This window comes from Electrophorus electricus, chromosome 8 (assembly GCF_041902795.1).
Source record: "Electrophorus electricus isolate QZ-2024a chromosome 8, ASM4190279v1, whole genome shotgun sequence".
NCBI lineage: Eukaryota > Metazoa > Chordata > Actinopteri > Gymnotiformes > Gymnotidae > Electrophorus > Electrophorus electricus.
This window is the reverse complement of record NC_137504.1, coordinates 20,540,798-20,557,870: the sequence shown is the minus strand read 5'-3', so window position 1 is coordinate 20,557,870 and position 17,073 is coordinate 20,540,798. Positions and strand designations below refer to the sequence as shown.

Here is a 17,073-nt window from a genome sequence, read left to right as displayed (position 1 = left end):
TAATTATCAATAAACAAATAAATAAATAACATAATAAAACATTTAATCTAAATACATTTAGATTTATTTGTGTCAAGTTTAGCTAGTTCATTTTGTTTTTAATATCTTGTTTTTTTCTACAATTTTATATTATAAGAAAACATCAACTTAAACAGATTTTAAAAGCCTGTTTCAGGTTACAGAACATTTTACATAATTAATTTTATTTAGCGTTTGTTGAAGTTACAAAATATACAAAACTGTAAAACTAAACCATTATGTCCCAGTTTAGTCCACTTTTTTTTTCTGAACACACAGGTACACACATACAAACACACACACACACACAGAGGCTTATAATGGGCAGATGGATACATTAACATGTTTATTTTGATATCATTGATCTATATCATTGTGTTATACCACCTATTTAACTGGATAGATATCTGAATGTATGTCATGTACAATTGAGGCTCTTTAATTCAGCAAATTTAGAACTTGGTTGAAAAACATTCGATGAATTCTTATTATGAAAAGCAAAGTCTCCTGTTTTTCTCCTAAGAGAAAATAACACTTATTCTAGCGATGGTGCAACAAAACAGTGAATTTACACAAAAGGAAAATGAGCTTAAACATTTATAACTAAGGCACCTTCTAAAACCTTGTAAAAAATTCCCTTACAGGTCACAATCCGCTGACGTCTGCACTCAATCAGGCATGTTATCTTTCCTCTGTTTCCCAGTGAATTTGGCCTCACTCCTCTATGACACCCTTTTTAGACATTATGCAGAAGTAATGCTGTCCTCACAGTATGGCAGCACACTTATTCACCAACTATTTCCTATCTTAAAAAACAAACAAACAAACAAAAAAAAAAACATTTTTCAGTTCTCTTAGTTATCAGGTGGTAATAGTTAGGAGGAATTCAAAATGCACACAATGGGACAGTTCAGCTCTCAGGAGCTTAACAGTAAGCACTGCCATTTTGGCAGAGAAAGTGGCTCCCATGTTCTGGGAGTGAGCTGTTAAGATCACTGCGTTGTCCATTTCCACGGTAAGAAGTGCACTAAAGGCCGCATACTTCCATGTGCAACTGTTTAAGGGAGTGAGGAGTTCTTCATCTTCTCTCTTTTTTTTCTTTTGAGCAGCATACTGACATTGGGGAAACATCTGTTGGTAGAAAATGGTGACTGATGACTGAAATTATAGGCACGTTGAAGAGGCTGGCTGGCTTTGAAGACCGCAATAATGTGTGGGTAAAACGTTCAGGTTCTATACGGAGCTACTCGAGAGGTCGAGGGGTCTCTTCTGTCCAAGGCCACCGCCCTACGGATTATTTTCTTTCTTTCCTTAGCTTCTTATGCAGGGAAAGCTGAGAGCACAAGCTTTTTCTCTATGTGCATATATGTGAATGTGAGAACATGTGTCTTGTCTGACTGTGTGTCATGCAGTCTCAGTTTATGCACTGATGCAGTAAGTCATGCAGGCTGTCCTGAAAATCCCTTTAAATGTTTTACTGTTTTGGGAATTTTTGTTCGTTTCTTTCTCAAATGCTCTGCTGTTCAGTTGCTTTGACTGACCCATTACTAGTGGCGCTCTCCATTTACGATGGTGCATTTCCCCCTGCTCTCTCCTGTTGTCATATATGAATCATATTAGGTGTTTTCACAGGAAATCAATGGTGAAACCTTTACTTTGAGATTAAATTGGAACCAGAGACATGGTCTGAAAAATCAGTGTTAAAAATGTCTAATGATTATTGTAGCTGGTGTCAAGTCATGTCCAATAGTGCACATGCAAATGTTTACATTTGAAATCCTTCTGAGAAAATTCAATATTAGCACTTCATACTTATTGCTTGATCTCCAATCCAGTAATTAAACCCTAAATACAAATGTGTTTAGCTTTTAACAATATGAAATATAGTACAAAATGCTTTAGGGGGACCTTTGATAGAAGTACACAAATTATTTAATTAACTCATTAAAAAGGTGAGAATACGTGTAACAAGCATACCATAGAGTATCACTATAAATGGACCATTCATTATTTTACATATTTATGAGGGCAAAGCATACTGATATTTTTCTTAACAGTAAAACTGTATGTATATATATATGAGAGAGAGAGAGAGAGAGAGAGAGAGAGAGAGAGAGAGAGAGAGAGAGTTTGTGAAGAGAAACCAGTGTGGGTTTATTATGATAGGTTCCTGTATATATGTTGTGTGTGTTTGTGGGTTTATTATGATATATACATAATGTATATACAGGAACCTATGTTGTGTTGGGCCCATTGCTGGGCTCCTCAGCAAGGCTCTTAACCCTCAATTGCTCAAGTTGTACTCAGTCATAATTGTAAGTCACTTTGGATAAAAGTATCAACTAAATGTAACGTAAATACATGTTGTGTGTTTGCAGGTTTATTATAATAGGTTCCTTTTTTTCAATATGGGTGGGTTAGACTACCTTTATGTACAGGTGACAGTGAAGTTAACTTGGACGGGCTAGCAGAGAAGTACTGTGTGTCGCTGGACGTGTCTACAACATGAATATATAGAGTTGAACTTAGCAAGAGTTTTTATCTTAAAGTGAGGAGGTGAGTGGAGAACGTGAGAGAGAGAGAGAGAGAGAGAGAGAGAGAGAGAGAGAGAGAGAGAGAGAGAGAGAGAGAGAGAGAAGTGTGTGTGTGTGTGTGTGTGAGTGAGTGATGATACTACTAGCAAATTATTGCAACAGATCACGTGTACATCTCTTCTGAAAACTGAATTCAAGTATTTGTCATATTTTGTTGTTAGCGCTGTTGTTTTCTACAGTAGAATAAGTAAACGTTTTCAACAAAGAGAGATGTACTATGAAAGTGAGCGCTTTACTCCATGTTGAATAGAGCAACAACTCACCCTTGTGGAAAGAAACAGGAATACCGGGTGACAGTTGTAATTTAAAGAGTGATTTCAGTATCATTACCAAGTCAGCGGATTAGTTCTCAGTCATCACAGGGCGACAAGTCCAACGAATTATTCGTAAACATGAAAACAGTACAACTCTATAACGTTAATATAGCGTTTAACACTAAAGTTTTAATCATAATTAAAATATATGACCAAATTCAGCTTGTACAAAATATCTTACATGTACCGTGTTCAGTGTTGCATTGTGTCTACCCAACCTCAGCTTCTAAACCTAAACATCTTTGACTTATGATACTAAATAATATTTCCACTCTTTCAAATATTTAAAATAGTACCAACCTCGTGCGGTCAGTAGTGTGATTTGCTGGTCAGCGTTCCAAAGCATTTAACAGGTTTTTGTATTCTGGTTTTTTATATATATTAACGTGTCTAGTCAGATCTTAAAATGTTTTGTAGTACCTTCTCCAAACAAGTCACTATAATACAGGAATATATCCACTTTGAATTTTGTTCGAAATTTCAATGGTACGATGTTTGATGAAGCGCCAGATCTCAGGACAGCCGTCTTTGAAGTCGCCTGGGTATCTCTGTGTATTTACCTCGGCTTATGTGTGAAGCAGAGGTTTAATTCGGACTAATGGATGTTCTCGCTCTCGGACGCGACATCCACTGGAAGAGAAACTTGTTTGCTTTTGTGATCCTTTCTAGCTGCACAACGAAAACTATTTGTGCACGCACACACCTTCTGGAACACGGACATGTCCCGGTGAAAACGCCATCTTTTCAAATGTCGCTGCGGACGAAATGTCGCTGTCGTTGCGACGAAAGCGTGTAAATAAAAACCAGCCACTTTGTTCAGCTCCAGATCTAACCTTTACTATTACCAGGCATGATCAAAGACAGTGGTTTAGCCTTAGATCTGAGCTCGCTTAAGGCTCTAATTTATTCCACTTGGCTAACATCAAACTTCTCTCTGCTGACAACCGCTGGAATATTTCATAACATACAGTGTACACACTAACATAAATCATCTTTACTCTTTCTTTCTAATTTCAGATATGCACTAAATGAACTGTATAGGATATTGTGAAACAAGAAACAAGCTTAAATGTTGTTTAAAGCATCTGTTGAAATATGGGAACAGTGAGAATGTATAACATATCTTTCTCCGAGACCCTCAAACTTTTGTTTGCAACTAGAATCAGACATTATCATTATTTTCTGTAGTGTTTGCATGTATATAGCCTGTGTGTGCGTGTGTGCGTGTGTGTGTGTGTGTGTGTGTGTGTGTGCGCGCACGCACGCACACACACAGAACCTGTGAGCCTGTGTTTATAATTCTCACCTAATAAACCCACTGTGGCAGGAATAAGGCTGACCTACCACACAGTTTGACCCCTGTATGACTGTAGGGACCAATCTCTCTCTCATATACACACACAACTCTCCATGCTGTTTGCCTTTTGGGCATGACAGATGCTGTGCAGATGCTCAGTGCAGAGGTGATGGGGTGGGGGGAGGGGCAGCAGGACCTCCTGTCCAGTTCATCCTGCATCCATCATGCCTCTGCTTCCATCACAGACCCCTTAGGCTTTTGGAGCCATGCGAATGAGTCTCTCGCAGGCTGGCAGAAGATCCTTCAAAGATATGTCAGACTCTTTTCCTGTATTTCAACCAGTCCCATATGGCAGAATTCTGCACTAAAATCCAGTTGTTAGGCTGTCTATGTAGCCAAGAATGGCACAGTGAACATAAAAAAAAATGTTGTGGTAGAATCTTGGGGTCTACATTCTATAGTGATGCTTTCAGTCACTGAAAGCATCCAACAACACAACTTACAGATTGTCTAGCATTTCAGTCTTTTTATTAGATGGAATGGATTGTTACCCAGTAGTGAAGTGAACATTTATTAGTTCATCAGTGACTTCCACAGTGCGCTTCTTGATGAAGTCAATAAATACTGCACTACTGAATTTGCTTAGTAAAGTTGACTTAAAATGATTGTAAAATAATTGGTGAATTCATGTAATTGGTGAAAATGAAATTATTCTGCTAGTTAGGTAATCTTGGATCTCATCAAACTGAGAAGAACCCATGTATGAGATTACTGGATCTCACGGACTAGTTCTTTACTGAATTTGCCAGCTCAACAATGAATCACAATCTTATAATTTCCTAGATTATTTATCAGGGAAACAAGGTTAAATAAAAAAATTGCTGATTAAAACATCCAAATATTTCTTGAAAATATCACCTGGTGGCTTTAACTTTCAAAACTTTTTCTTTCAAAATTTTAGACCAATACAAATGCTGTTGGAACACCAGATTTTCTTTAAAATTTATGGTGATAGAAGTCCTCTAAACTGCATCAAACTGTGCACAGTGCACATTCGCTATAATGAATCCAACAAAGATGCAGAGCTTATGTGTATGTCCCTTACATTCACAGGCCACTTTATCAGAAACCTTGGACTCACACTCTTTGGTCAATTATAGCTGCATTATACAAGTACACAATTACAGACCAGAGTATAATTTCAACAGCTACCCTCTATCCTATTCAACACTGGTCAGTTTATGACCACAAGACCACTTCTGACCAGATGTTATTTGGGTGTTACAGCGCTAGCACTGAAATGGTACTGGCATGGCCGAGGGTGTTAAACCGGTTCTTGGCAGTGCTGCTGTGACATGCATCAGTGTCACTACTGGGCTTGTCCAGCCAGCAGAGGTCTTGTGGTCAGACGATGAGGAGCTAGAGCACAGTAGCTCTACAGCTAGAGCAACAGAAAGACTGATTGCACCACCAGACCTACACATTGTTTCTAATACAATGGCTGTGTATTAATGTATATGTATCAGGTGGGATGCCAGTTAATGACAGAGAACCTTCATTAGAGGAGACGGTGCTGAGAACACTTGCGACACTCGCTCTGTTGCAATGGCAACTCATTTTGGGGAACAGGATATACAGTGACTCACCAAGTACTGAATTTTTGCATGCTGTCTGCTCTCTGTGAATGTGGAATAAGATCCAGACCTGTTCTAGTCTATGCTTCATATCACAAGCAATGTGGCCTTTGATGGGCTATTCTATTATAATATATGATGGCTGAACCAAATGCAGTGAAAAGAACATTTTAGCCCATTTGTTTGCACCAAACAAATGACTTTGCTGTAAATATGTTCCTGGCAGAACTGGACTGTACATTCAAGCTCATATGCATTTGAAATGGCATTTGAAGGGTTATATAGATTCATTGACAAGATGCACTTTAAAATTCCGTTGTCCAATTTAGAGGCCATTTGGTGGCTAAAGGGGACCAGTGAGGTAGGTAACAAGTGAATGGCCAATACTTAATAGGCCATCTGCGTGTAACGTGCAATGCAATTAGCCCTGACTACGACTCTATGGACTGCTGTTAGACTGGCGCCCAAGCCCGAGAGAGACACTTCAGAGTCCTCCGTACAATGACCGCTGTATCCAGCACTCCCTCGACCTTTCTCGTCGTTATGTTTGTTTGGTTGATGTCGCATCCCACCCCCCACCTGCATGCAGGCACCAAGGCCTCCCGTGTTATTGAATTGCCAGGGTTGTACTTAAGTGGGTCCTCCCTCCCTCTTTTCACTCGGCCCCGATCTTCGAAATGGACATCCATCGCCCGGTCTGGCCTTCCGGATGAGTCATCTGTTTAGGCTCCGCGCCTGCACTTTACACAAAGGCGGCTCCTCGTCAGCCGGGCCTGACTCCAAAACCAAGCCGGCGCTTTGAGTGTGAGATGGGGCTCGACGGGGGTTTGCCGAGCTGGAGAAACGCACGCCACATTGTCGCTGCCGTTTCCCCCCAACAGCGTGCAAACACATCAGCCACTGATCGCTAACAGGAGGGAACATTTGTGGTTGGTAGCATTTAATAATGATGCTTTGAAACATATGTGCCTGTCCTGACCTTAAAGGGAGATCTTATATTAAGATGCTAGTTTCTAATAAACAAGAACCGTCAGCAACCAGATAGCATTATGCAACTCATTTAATGCTAATTCTTTGCCGCTAGGATTTATTCACTGTCAACCATACTGATGTTTTTGGGCATGTTATTCTTACCCAAATATTCTTTTTAAAAAATCAAAGGTTGACAGCATAAAATAAGGCCAGTTTTTGTCCGAACACAATACACTTTGATATGGCATGTTGCGTTTTTGCATGGAGTCTCTCACACCTTTGGTAAAACTCTGACCACAGCCTGTGACACAGTAATGAAAGGGACGCAATTTGTTTTGGAATATCATGTGCTGGACAGGAGGATGCATGTGTGAAACAGCCATCAGGGGAGATGGTCCCCAACCCTTCCTCAGCTGAACAGCAGTCATTCATAACACATGCTGTTTGTGCTTACCTTCACGGACAACACGATAGACTTGTAGCCAACACAGATGGATCTCATTTGACTGACCAAGTAATAGGGACACTTTAAGCAGTAAAAGCTGAATTACATTGAAAATTGGTAACGTCTTTAGGAACAATAATTTTTAAAAAAAATCTCAAGCGATTCAACTCTCAGATTTAAATAATTTACTTAAAAAAGTGTAAAAGAAACAGATCTCTTTTCAGAGACAGATCTGCTCGATATTCAAAATGATAGCAGAGGTGTAACAAACCTGCCCCAAAGTTTTTGTTCTTAGTATACATGTCTTGGCAATGCACCCTTGGCTGTATTGGAATGAGGTGAATATACTGTATATTTGTATTTCAAAAAGGCAAGAAAAAAACTTCATAGGAGTCATGTCGAATAAAAGAAAACTGGCATGAAATCTACAACTTTCATAAGGTTTAAGAACACTGCTGAAAAGTGTATATACAAACATGCAAGGAGGAATAGAACTGACAGAGCAAACTGTGACCATGAATGAGAAACAGGACTTTCTGAGGGTTAACTTTGACATCTTTAAAAACTTGCAAATAATGCATATTAGTTAAATATACAATATGCTTTATGCTCAAATACACTGAATTAAATCTATTGCCTATTTCAAGTTTATTTTGCAGTAAAAGAAAACACTTCATAAATATTTTTTTTCTGCATTGTTTAGTTAACTTAACTCATTAAATTAAAAGGCAAAAAGACCAAAGTGTAAATTAAAAAAGCAAATATGCAACTTAATGCACTGATTTCATAAATGTTTATACTGTTTTGTCTCTTAAAAGACTTTTTTTGTGTGTAAACCCCTACCACAATATTACCCATTTGTGGTGGCTAGAAAGAGATATGATATATATGAAATTATACAATGGGATATATAATATATAAATATGGCATTTCAACATTTTCTGTTACAATTATCTTTAAAATTAGAGTTAACATTTCTGAACTCAAGGCTCTCAATTTGAATTTGGAAAAAAGGCCTTGGTCTATTTTTATTCAAACTTTTGCTTTCATTAATAAAAATAATTCTCTGCAAAGTCAGCTTTACACTATGAACAAATACATTTGAGTTTGATTTCATTGTCAAATATTAGTTGGCAAGTTTATCTACAACAATAAAATTGACTCCTCAAAAGAGCTGAAAGTGCCATTACTGAACGAGTCACCTTTAGTGGAAGTTCTTTGCCTTCTCTCAAGTGTTCAGCGTTGAATGCAGATTAAACGAGACACTCGGGAGGAACTATATACAATAGTTACAAAGATGTAAAAAAGGTCATGGAGCAAAAGGAGATGGTGTCTGACGGCTCATTTAGCCTCGGGGAGTGAACGCGCTGGAGGCAGTTCGGAGTTGGACTGAGAGTCACTTTATAGCTCAGCTTCAGCCTTTGCATATCAAATTAGGCCACAGAGTGACTGTGCATCGTTCTGTGAGTCTTCAGGGGTATGCAGACAAAACCGCTGTGGACCACCTCTACCGACTCAGGCCTGCCATGGCGAATGACAGGACGCAGCGCTTGTGCGAGGACATGGACAAATGATAAGACAGCTGACGGCATTCTGAAGTTTGGTTAACGTTCTCAGCTTTCATCATAGTGTTATTAGATGTTACACGAGGCCAGCTGTCTCCCCATGTGGGATTCCCATTGGATCTCACATGGTGGAAAAGGTCAGGGAGAACGCAAAACACAACAACAGAAAAAAACAAAACACCACCAACCCATTTCAGAATCATGGCTGCCATTTCAACTCCAGCTCCAACGCTGATCCAAAAGTGCAGGATTTGACATTTCCATCCTTTTTTTTTTTCCAGGCTAGACCACACAACTGGCACAAAAACCCACCTGTGGCTGAGTGTTAAAGGGTAGTGATTGTACTAGGCTTATTTCAGAGATGGTCAAATCCAAGCAAGAGCTTTCCACCTGGCTGGCCACTGCCCTCTGTGGATAGTACGGGCTGCCCTCCGACCCCAGTGAACGTTCTGCTGGGGGGAACCCGTGGCTTGGCCCACTGAACAGTTTCTCCTTTGACCTGAACTGGCCGCAACGGACCCAGTGGCTGCATTTCAGCGCGAGACCGTCCCTGGCACTTGTTAGAGAGACGTCAGATCCCTCCCGGGCGGCTGGCCTCTCTGCACAGCTCCTATAAGATCTTCAGGAGGGCATTGTACATCTGGGTGAGGATGACAAAGTGCACAGGAAGGCAGGAGCGACGGTCTTGAGTGGCGGGATTACACGTTAGCCAGGAGAGGGCATTGTACTGCTCCAGCACAAACCTGCAAGGAGAACTTGGATGTCAGTCTTGCAAAATGAATAACTCAGGACAAAGGAAGATAAAAGGAATCTGGCCTCTGCAACAGATCGGTGGCAGAGACAGATATCTAAGGGTGGATCCGGACCGTGTGGACAGACAGAGAGGGGCTGACCTGAGCACATCTGAAGTAGTTTTGGAGTCCAGTGGATGAGGGCTCCTCTGGGACGTCTTGCAGGAAACGAGTTCATCATTCTGGGCTATGGAGATATGGTGGTGCAGAGAGGCCTGCAAGCCCAGAATAGCCACAGCATCCAGTCACATCCTGCACCACTTGTTATTTTACATTGTACCAGAGGCATATAAAGGCTGGGGGGGTAAGGTTAGGGTTGGGGAGGTGCTGCATTCAAAGAAGGGAAAAGGTGAGCACGATTCCTGATTCCTACCTTGAGGAAGAGTGGACATTGGCTCTGTGCCTGAGGACAGGACGCCCAGAACCAGTGAGGGAGCCCGTCGGCTTGCGCCGTGGAGACGTAGTAGCCCAGGGCTAGAGGCTGCTGTTTTAGCTCCTCGGGAGCCTCGCGAGACAGCAAGCGCTCACCCTGGCTCTGCCACACCACACCACGCACACACACACGTACGCACACAAACGCGCACACAATCATAAAACATTTATAACACTTGATGACAAGCAGACAGGCTTTTATATGTTGAGCCTTATGTGTAAATTCAGGCAGTGCAGACATAAGCATTCATAAACATATATATGAGCATGTTATGTATTCATATTAGTTATGAGAGGTGTATGAATTCCACTATTGGGCACTTTTGATTTTGTTGGTGTTTGTTGCTAACCCGTGTGTGCTGGAAGTGGGAGCCCACGCCCATCCCCAAGGGAGACCCAGGAGAGGGCACGGGCGAGGTGTTGGGGGAAGGGTGCAGATTCCCAGTGATCAGCATCATATCATGCCCAATGTCATTCTCCAGCTCGTCCGGGAATGGCAGGTCAAACATGTCATCTGGAACAGTGGAGGAGAACAGAGTCAAGCGTATGGGGGGAGTCACAGAGTACCAGGAAAGCTGAGGATGTATAGCATCCTCTGCTGGTAGCATTGCAAATTGAACTTTAACAGTAAAATGCAGCCTTTGAAAAAGATGTATTCAGAACAGTTAGAAAAACAACCGAGTTCCAAACCTATGTTAATGGACAGTTAATATGGTTACTAAGGTGAGAAGGTGGTTGCCCCTGATTAGCATGATATTTGCTAGCATAGTGACTATTACCAAGCAAATAAAATTTTGGCCTAACTGGCTAATTTATGGTATTGTAAGACCATGAATGATGCAACACTACAATAAACACAAATATGTGTTTACATTTAAATAGGACTTTAAAATCAGAAAATCAGGTCGGTGGAGAGTGTAGAAAGGTGTTGCAGTACCAGTATTGTCCTCTGTGGGATAGGCACTGGAAGCCACCTGTGTGGTGGAGGACGTAGGGAACACCAGGATGTGGGTGCAGGAGGCGTCTTGGGGAGTGTTCAGCTGAGATGTTTGCAGGTTCAATGCAGTACTACGGCCAAACACCGAGCCCATAGTCACAGCATCTGCAGCACACACACACACACACACACACACGCACACGCACACAGTCTTCAGCCTCACACTGCGCGGGGACATTGTCGTCCCATCTTCCAGTGAACCTCCGGCTGCAGCAGCTCTTACCTGGCATGACCACAAAGGACCCCTGGGGCTCCATGGAGACCAGGCAGGCACTGAGGATGGACGGGGAGTCTGCAGCGGAGGTGCCGCACATGCGACATGCCTCGCGCAGCTGCCTGCTGATGGAGTGCAGCGAGTGCTCGCCCAGCAGGAGACTCCAGTCTGAGGGACAGCGAGACACGCGGGTCAAATCACCACAGCTCTGCTGCCAGTTCAATACCCTCTCTAACTGACCTGCTTTAGGGGGGAAAATGTGGGTCGTTTTGGTTTGTTTTTTTCAAATTTGTCATCAGCCGAACTGTAGAAAGCACTCGAACAGAAGGTATGGCCCACGGCTGAAAGTGTGTAGCAGAAGCACTCAAGTGAGCCATACCTTTCAGCTCGCCGTGACCCAACCGACCAAGGCGTCCAATCACGATCCTCCAGGGCACCGCTGTCGTTTGGATGACCCCAATGCACCACTCCCACAGCTTCTGCATGCCGATTTTGCGTGGGGAAAACTTGGGACGCCGAGACCTGTGTGCCAAAGGAAAACGCAGCATGTAACCCTCTGAAAACCCTTAACCAATCAAACTCTAGTCGAGCGGCGCTACGGTCATGCCGTCGCTACAACAACTTGGTATTTGAATGATGGCACAGAACGCTTTTTACTCATTTTCTGCCACACTTTGCATTGCACTACGGTCAAACAGAGGGTGCAAACAAATGCAGTCGCGTGTGTGAAGCAAGAAAACTTGAGACTTTGCCAATAGATTCATGAGCTCTAAAAGGCTTGCTGAAAATGGCCCCGGAATTAGTGAATCGTGGAATAGTCCTGGATGAAGACTAGCTACACCATTACGTGTATAAGAAGAGGATATGACTGGTGTAAACATTACAACACCTGAACCTGTAGCCCCGTGGTACTTCCAGAGTCGGGCGAGAAAAACGTACAATGCAGGCAATTTCAATTTCTTTTCCTGCACTGCACATGCTTGATGTTGTCTACTAATTTCAAGTGAACAGCCCATTTCCACATAATCTGCAGTGCTTTTTATGGATGATTTGGAACTACAGTAATGTCTGTCTTTTGGGCACGTCCTTATGATGCTCTTATGTGTTTTGGACACACCCTTTGTAACGTAGTAATGCCGTCATAGGAAGCCGCACTTCATGCCATGAAAATAAGACCCATGATGTGACCTGGCCCAGCTCCTACCTGTTGGGGACATCTATGTTGATAGTGCAGGTCTCCAAGAGCTCCCCCTGCTGGTCGGTGCAGGACACCAAGATCCAGCGCTGGTCGTGGGACAGGCAGTAGCCCACGAAGAGGACGTTGTAGCGGGCAGGAGCCTCTGAACAGACCTCGCCTGCCTCTGGCTGCTTGCTGCGAGTAGGTCCCAGGATGAAGGGAGGAGAGTACACCTGCATAGAGCTGGGATTCTGCCAAAGCCAGACAGCTTGGATCAATCACTAAAGCCATAATGCAATAGAAGATTAAGAGATTAAGGGATTAAGTGCAAATCAATTTTTCATGACGTTTTAGCAGGACAACTAATTCTGGAAACGTGGAACGGCACAGGGGCGGTCGTGCATGGAAACAAGCCTGCCTCACCTCGGGGCTATTGAGCAAGGAGTGAATGGTGGCGGCTGGTCCGAAGCCCGTGAGCGATCTGATGTGCGTCTGGGTGGGCAGACGGCGCCTGCACTGCGAGTGGGCGGAGAAGGCCAGCGAGCGCAGGTGCTGCAGGTACAGAGGGCTCTCGCCACTGGCCAGCTGCAGCAGGTACTGACACGGCACCACCTGGACCCAAACAACGCACCGTTCGTCACACATTTCACATTCCAGAAATACACCCCCCTCCCCCCTGAAAGAAAAAGGTGCCAACTATGATGTGCCATTTTAAATGGATTCTGACTAAGTACCACTGGAACTAACAACAGCTAAAATGGAGACCACAAAAAAGCTTGCTCGTAAACGCTCGTGTGAGGGGGTCTTTCATAAAACAGGTTTTCTCATTTATTCACTGAGCTGAGTGAATTCAAGACAAAACCCGGATTTTCCGAGGGCAGCGTCTCCTACTGGTCCACCCAATTGACTTTCATCTTAAATTAACCAGATGGGTGGGAACTCCTGCTCTGTGAATCAGGCGGCATGATGTGGATTACGCTTCCACCGTGTGTGTGTGTGAGAGAGAGAATGAACGCGTTTCTGTGCTCGGACCTGCAGCACCAGAACCTGCTGCACGTTCTCGGGCAGCACGCTGAGCATGTCCGTGTAGCAGCGCAGGAGCGCCAGCAGGCACACGCTGCCGGACTCCACCTCCTCTGCGTCTTCTTCCTCCCCTGGCCCTGCCCCCGAACCCGAGCACAGGAAGGGGTCCACCAGGTACAGGACGATGGCCGGCGGGTGGACGTGGCTATCTGCTGACTCCGCCACGGTCGGAATGCCGATTCTCTCCCGCTCTGCCAAACTGCTACAAGAAGAAAAGGAACTGGTTGGGATACAGAGAATCAAAGCACTACAGCCTGCATATAGACTGCAGACTATATACAGACTCCACACCTGCACAATTCATTCAAGGGCAATCGACAGGACCCTTAAGCAAAAAATGACTTGTGGTCATCTGCAAGATGCTCTTTTGGTACACACTCCTGACTGAGTTTGTGAGATGATCACAGGTCTGATCTCACGGGCTTATGGGTTGTGTTCATATAAGGTCATCTGCTTTAAAAGTTTTAATTGCGTTCATTTAATTGTTAACGACTAGTTAACGACGTCTGAATGTGCACCCAAACTGCAGTGCAATTGTGCCGCTCACATCTCAGAGCTCTCGGCTGCCTGGCTTGGGTTCACCAAGGCGTTGGGGACACCTTTGCTGTCGGCCCCGCTCTGACACTGCTCGGCCGAGCTGGTCTGGCTGGTGCTGGTGCTGGTGGGCGTGCTGCCTGACCCGGGGGCCCCCGCTGCTGCATCTCCCTCAGGGGCACCAGGGCCCGGTGTCGGCTGGCTGGACGGGGCAGGCTGGGCTGTTGGGGCAGAAGCTGGAGTGGCCTGAGGCTTTGGGGGCAGGAGGAGACTGCTGTCTAGTGACAGAGCCGAGAGTTGTGGAGCTGGAAAGGAGGAAATCAGTGTGAAAATATGCAGTTAGCTATAGATGGCCCATTCTTTCACATGATTACTTGGGGCTAGCCAACGTGCATCTCAAGAGGCCAACTGACATTCAGTGTATTTCAGTGTATATATTCAAGGTTAAACAAGGTTTTACCATATTCTGCTGCTGTTGTCAAGGTTCCAGGAGTGCTAATTTAGCTACAAGCCCAAGCTGAGATATTCCTACCTAGTGTCCGTCTGCAGGTTTGGGCGTAGAGTTTGAGTTTGTTGAGGTGGTCCTCATGATACTGTCCAGCCCATGGCCCTGTAAGCCACTCATCCACCACCTCATCCTCCAGCTTCTCGGGTTCCTTGGAGCCCACACGCACTATGCCTTCCCGGGACACCCGGGCGAGCGGACGGTGCTTCCCCAGCCGACAGGACTGAGACACAAGGGGGAAAGGTGGGAATGAGAGAAGAGGGGCTCCGTTTATGCCCAACTGTAATTTGTTTGCGATAACTAAAGTACGGAAAAGAAAAGTACAGAAGGCTATCTTTAGAACTACCAAGGCTTAGCAGTTTTAAGATAGATTGCTAAAAAAAGGCAGCTCAACAATGATCTGGATGGTTGGCACCTTATAAAAACGAACAAACAAACAAAAAATCCGGAAAGGTTTGTACTTTGCATCCTATTACGCCTGTTCCTGTATGTAACGTGTGTTACCTCATAGACAGCGCTGAGTTCCTGAAAGAAGGCCCTGGCCCCGGCAAGCAAGGTGTCATTGTTGGGGCAGAGGACCAGGAAGGCCACGTCACGCTGGCCCCCGTAGGGCTCCAGGAGCAGCTTCTCCCAGAAGGGCAGCACCAGCGGGGACAAGGCCAAGAAGTCGCGGTCATACCCCACCAGCAGTGTGGGGATGGGAAGAGGTTCGGGAGACTCCTCCGACCCTGGTGGGTAAAGCACACATTAGAAGATCCTGACGAGCATTTCCTCAGTCACTTCGGAGGACCCGAAGGTGATACGAGAAACAAAACTTCAACGAGGGAGAGTAATCCTTTGCCGTTGGTTAAGACTGTGGAAATGCAAACATCTCTGTTCTGGTGCCAAGAGGGAAGGCGAGGATGGAAACAGAGTCCCCGCGGCCTCACCGTAGGAACCGCGTCCGGCCATCTTGTGGAACTGCTGCCACGTGAGCGGCCCCTGGACGTGCTGGATGTTCTCCCAGGTCCGGCCCGTGCGCTTCTTCTGGATGGCGTCCTGCAGGAAGGGCTGCAGGGACAATAGCATGCGCACCACATCCTGAGAGGAGAGCATGCTGATGTCCAACACTGTGGGAGTGTTCACACACACACCACACACACACACACACACACACACACACACACACACACACAGTTTATGATCAGAAAAAGCTAACATCACAGTGTCAAAGGACTATTTTCAAAGGACCCAACAGAGGGGAATATATTACAGCAATCTAGCAGAGTTAAAGCTCGACGGAGTAACTCTTACCACTGGTATGGGGCCAGGAGTGCAGAGCACTGCTCCTCACCAAAGCCTGCTCCACCTTGCCCCCAGCCGCGTTGTCCACATACTGCAGTCCTTGCACCAGCGCCTTGTAGCACTCCACACATGCGTCACTGCTGTCTGCCCACAGCCGGTCCGCTACCCAGCTCTGCAGCAGCGCCCCCTGCCTGCTACGGCAAGAACAGGCGGCAGGCCTGTGCAGCGAGGCCAGCGAGGAGATGGGCTGGGAGCACTGTTCCTGAATCAGCCCTAAAACAGACACGGGCTGCTGCTGCTCCAGAGCCCGCCTCCCGCTGGTGGGCGGGTCCCTCCTGCACAGAGCCAGCCTCCTCTCGGCCGCTTGGCCCGCCTCCGAGCCCCGCCCGAAAATATCCAGCTCGTCCTCCAGGAAGAGGCCGGCTCCGTGTGCCATGCGGCGGTTCGTGATGGCGCTGAAGCCGCACATGCAGCGATACTGGTCCTCGCACGTGGAGTCCGGGATGTAGACGCCCACGTCGGCCCCCTTCACGTTCATGTTGCACGCGCAGATGCAGCAGCTGTCGAAGTTGCGGTCCTTGAACACGTCCAGGACGGAGTCAGAGAGGAGCAGGATGGCGTAGAGGCTGTGCGCCTCGGGCAGGGCCGGCCCAGAGGGCGCCGGCTCCACGGAGCTGAGGGGCAGGCTGGCCGAGGGCGTGGAGGCGGGCGAACTCAGCTCGGTGCCATCCTGCTTGACCGAGCCCTGCCCGCTGGCTGTGCCCATCCCACGGGGGGTGCGTGGAGTGCGGGGGGTGGGGACAGAGAAGCGGGGCGTGGCAGGGGATGGGAGGACTCCGCCCACTGTGCCAGTGGAGGCAGCACTGGCACTCATTTGGCTGTAGTCCTGGTCCTGCAGGGTGCAGATGCTGGGAACGTTACTGTGGGAGGACAGACAGGGCACAGAGTCACTACTGCTAACCAAACACTACTCAATAACAGGGTTACTGTCCAACACTGTTCAATACATGTTGATGGTACTACCATACACGGTGAGCCCATTGATTCTACAGGACACATTCCCACTCAAACGTAATTGATCTAACTAGATACTGACAAGCTGGTTAATCCACTAAGCGTTTAGAAGCAAAATATGCAGGTTTTGCAAAAAGAAGAAAGGGAACACACATAAATCTTATATGTCTTTAGCATTAAGAACTTCACACCGCATTTGTCTG

The 17,073-nt window shown here is 45.5% G+C and overlaps 1 protein-coding gene across 8 annotated transcripts in view; it reads right to left on the bottom strand.

Annotated features, from left to right (window-relative positions):
• Nucleotides 1-7,444: 7,444 nt before the first annotated feature.
• Nucleotides 7,445-17,073, bottom strand: part of LOC113583944 (mediator of RNA polymerase II transcription subunit 13-like) — a 63,921-nt gene continuing 54,292 nt past the window's right edge. For 7 of the 8 annotated variants that reach the window (XM_035526998.2, XM_035526995.2, XM_081718822.1 and 4 more), the window contains 15 exons: nt 15,866-16,776; nt 15,502-15,681; nt 15,077-15,300; nt 14,600-14,795; nt 14,081-14,372; nt 13,483-13,735; nt 12,874-13,062; nt 12,478-12,701; nt 11,653-11,795; nt 11,283-11,441; nt 11,000-11,164; nt 10,413-10,576; nt 10,004-10,165; nt 9,733-9,845; nt 7,445-9,582 (listed from right to left, as the gene is read on the bottom strand). In XM_035526998.2, coding sequence (XP_035382891.1) covers nt 9,450-9,582; nt 9,733-9,845; nt 10,004-10,165; nt 10,413-10,576; nt 11,000-11,164; nt 11,283-11,441; nt 11,653-11,795; nt 12,478-12,701; nt 12,874-13,062; nt 13,483-13,735; nt 14,081-14,372; nt 14,600-14,795; nt 15,077-15,300; nt 15,502-15,681; nt 15,866-16,776 — 3,508 coding nt within the window. In that variant the 3' untranslated portion in view covers nt 7,445-9,449. The remainder of the gene's footprint in view (nt 9,583-9,732; nt 9,846-10,003; nt 10,166-10,412; nt 10,577-10,999; nt 11,165-11,282; nt 11,442-11,652; nt 11,796-12,477; nt 12,702-12,873; nt 13,063-13,482; nt 13,736-14,080; nt 14,373-14,599; nt 14,796-15,076; nt 15,301-15,501; nt 15,682-15,865; nt 16,777-17,073) is intronic. The other variant, XM_035526997.2, reaches the window with a different exon arrangement.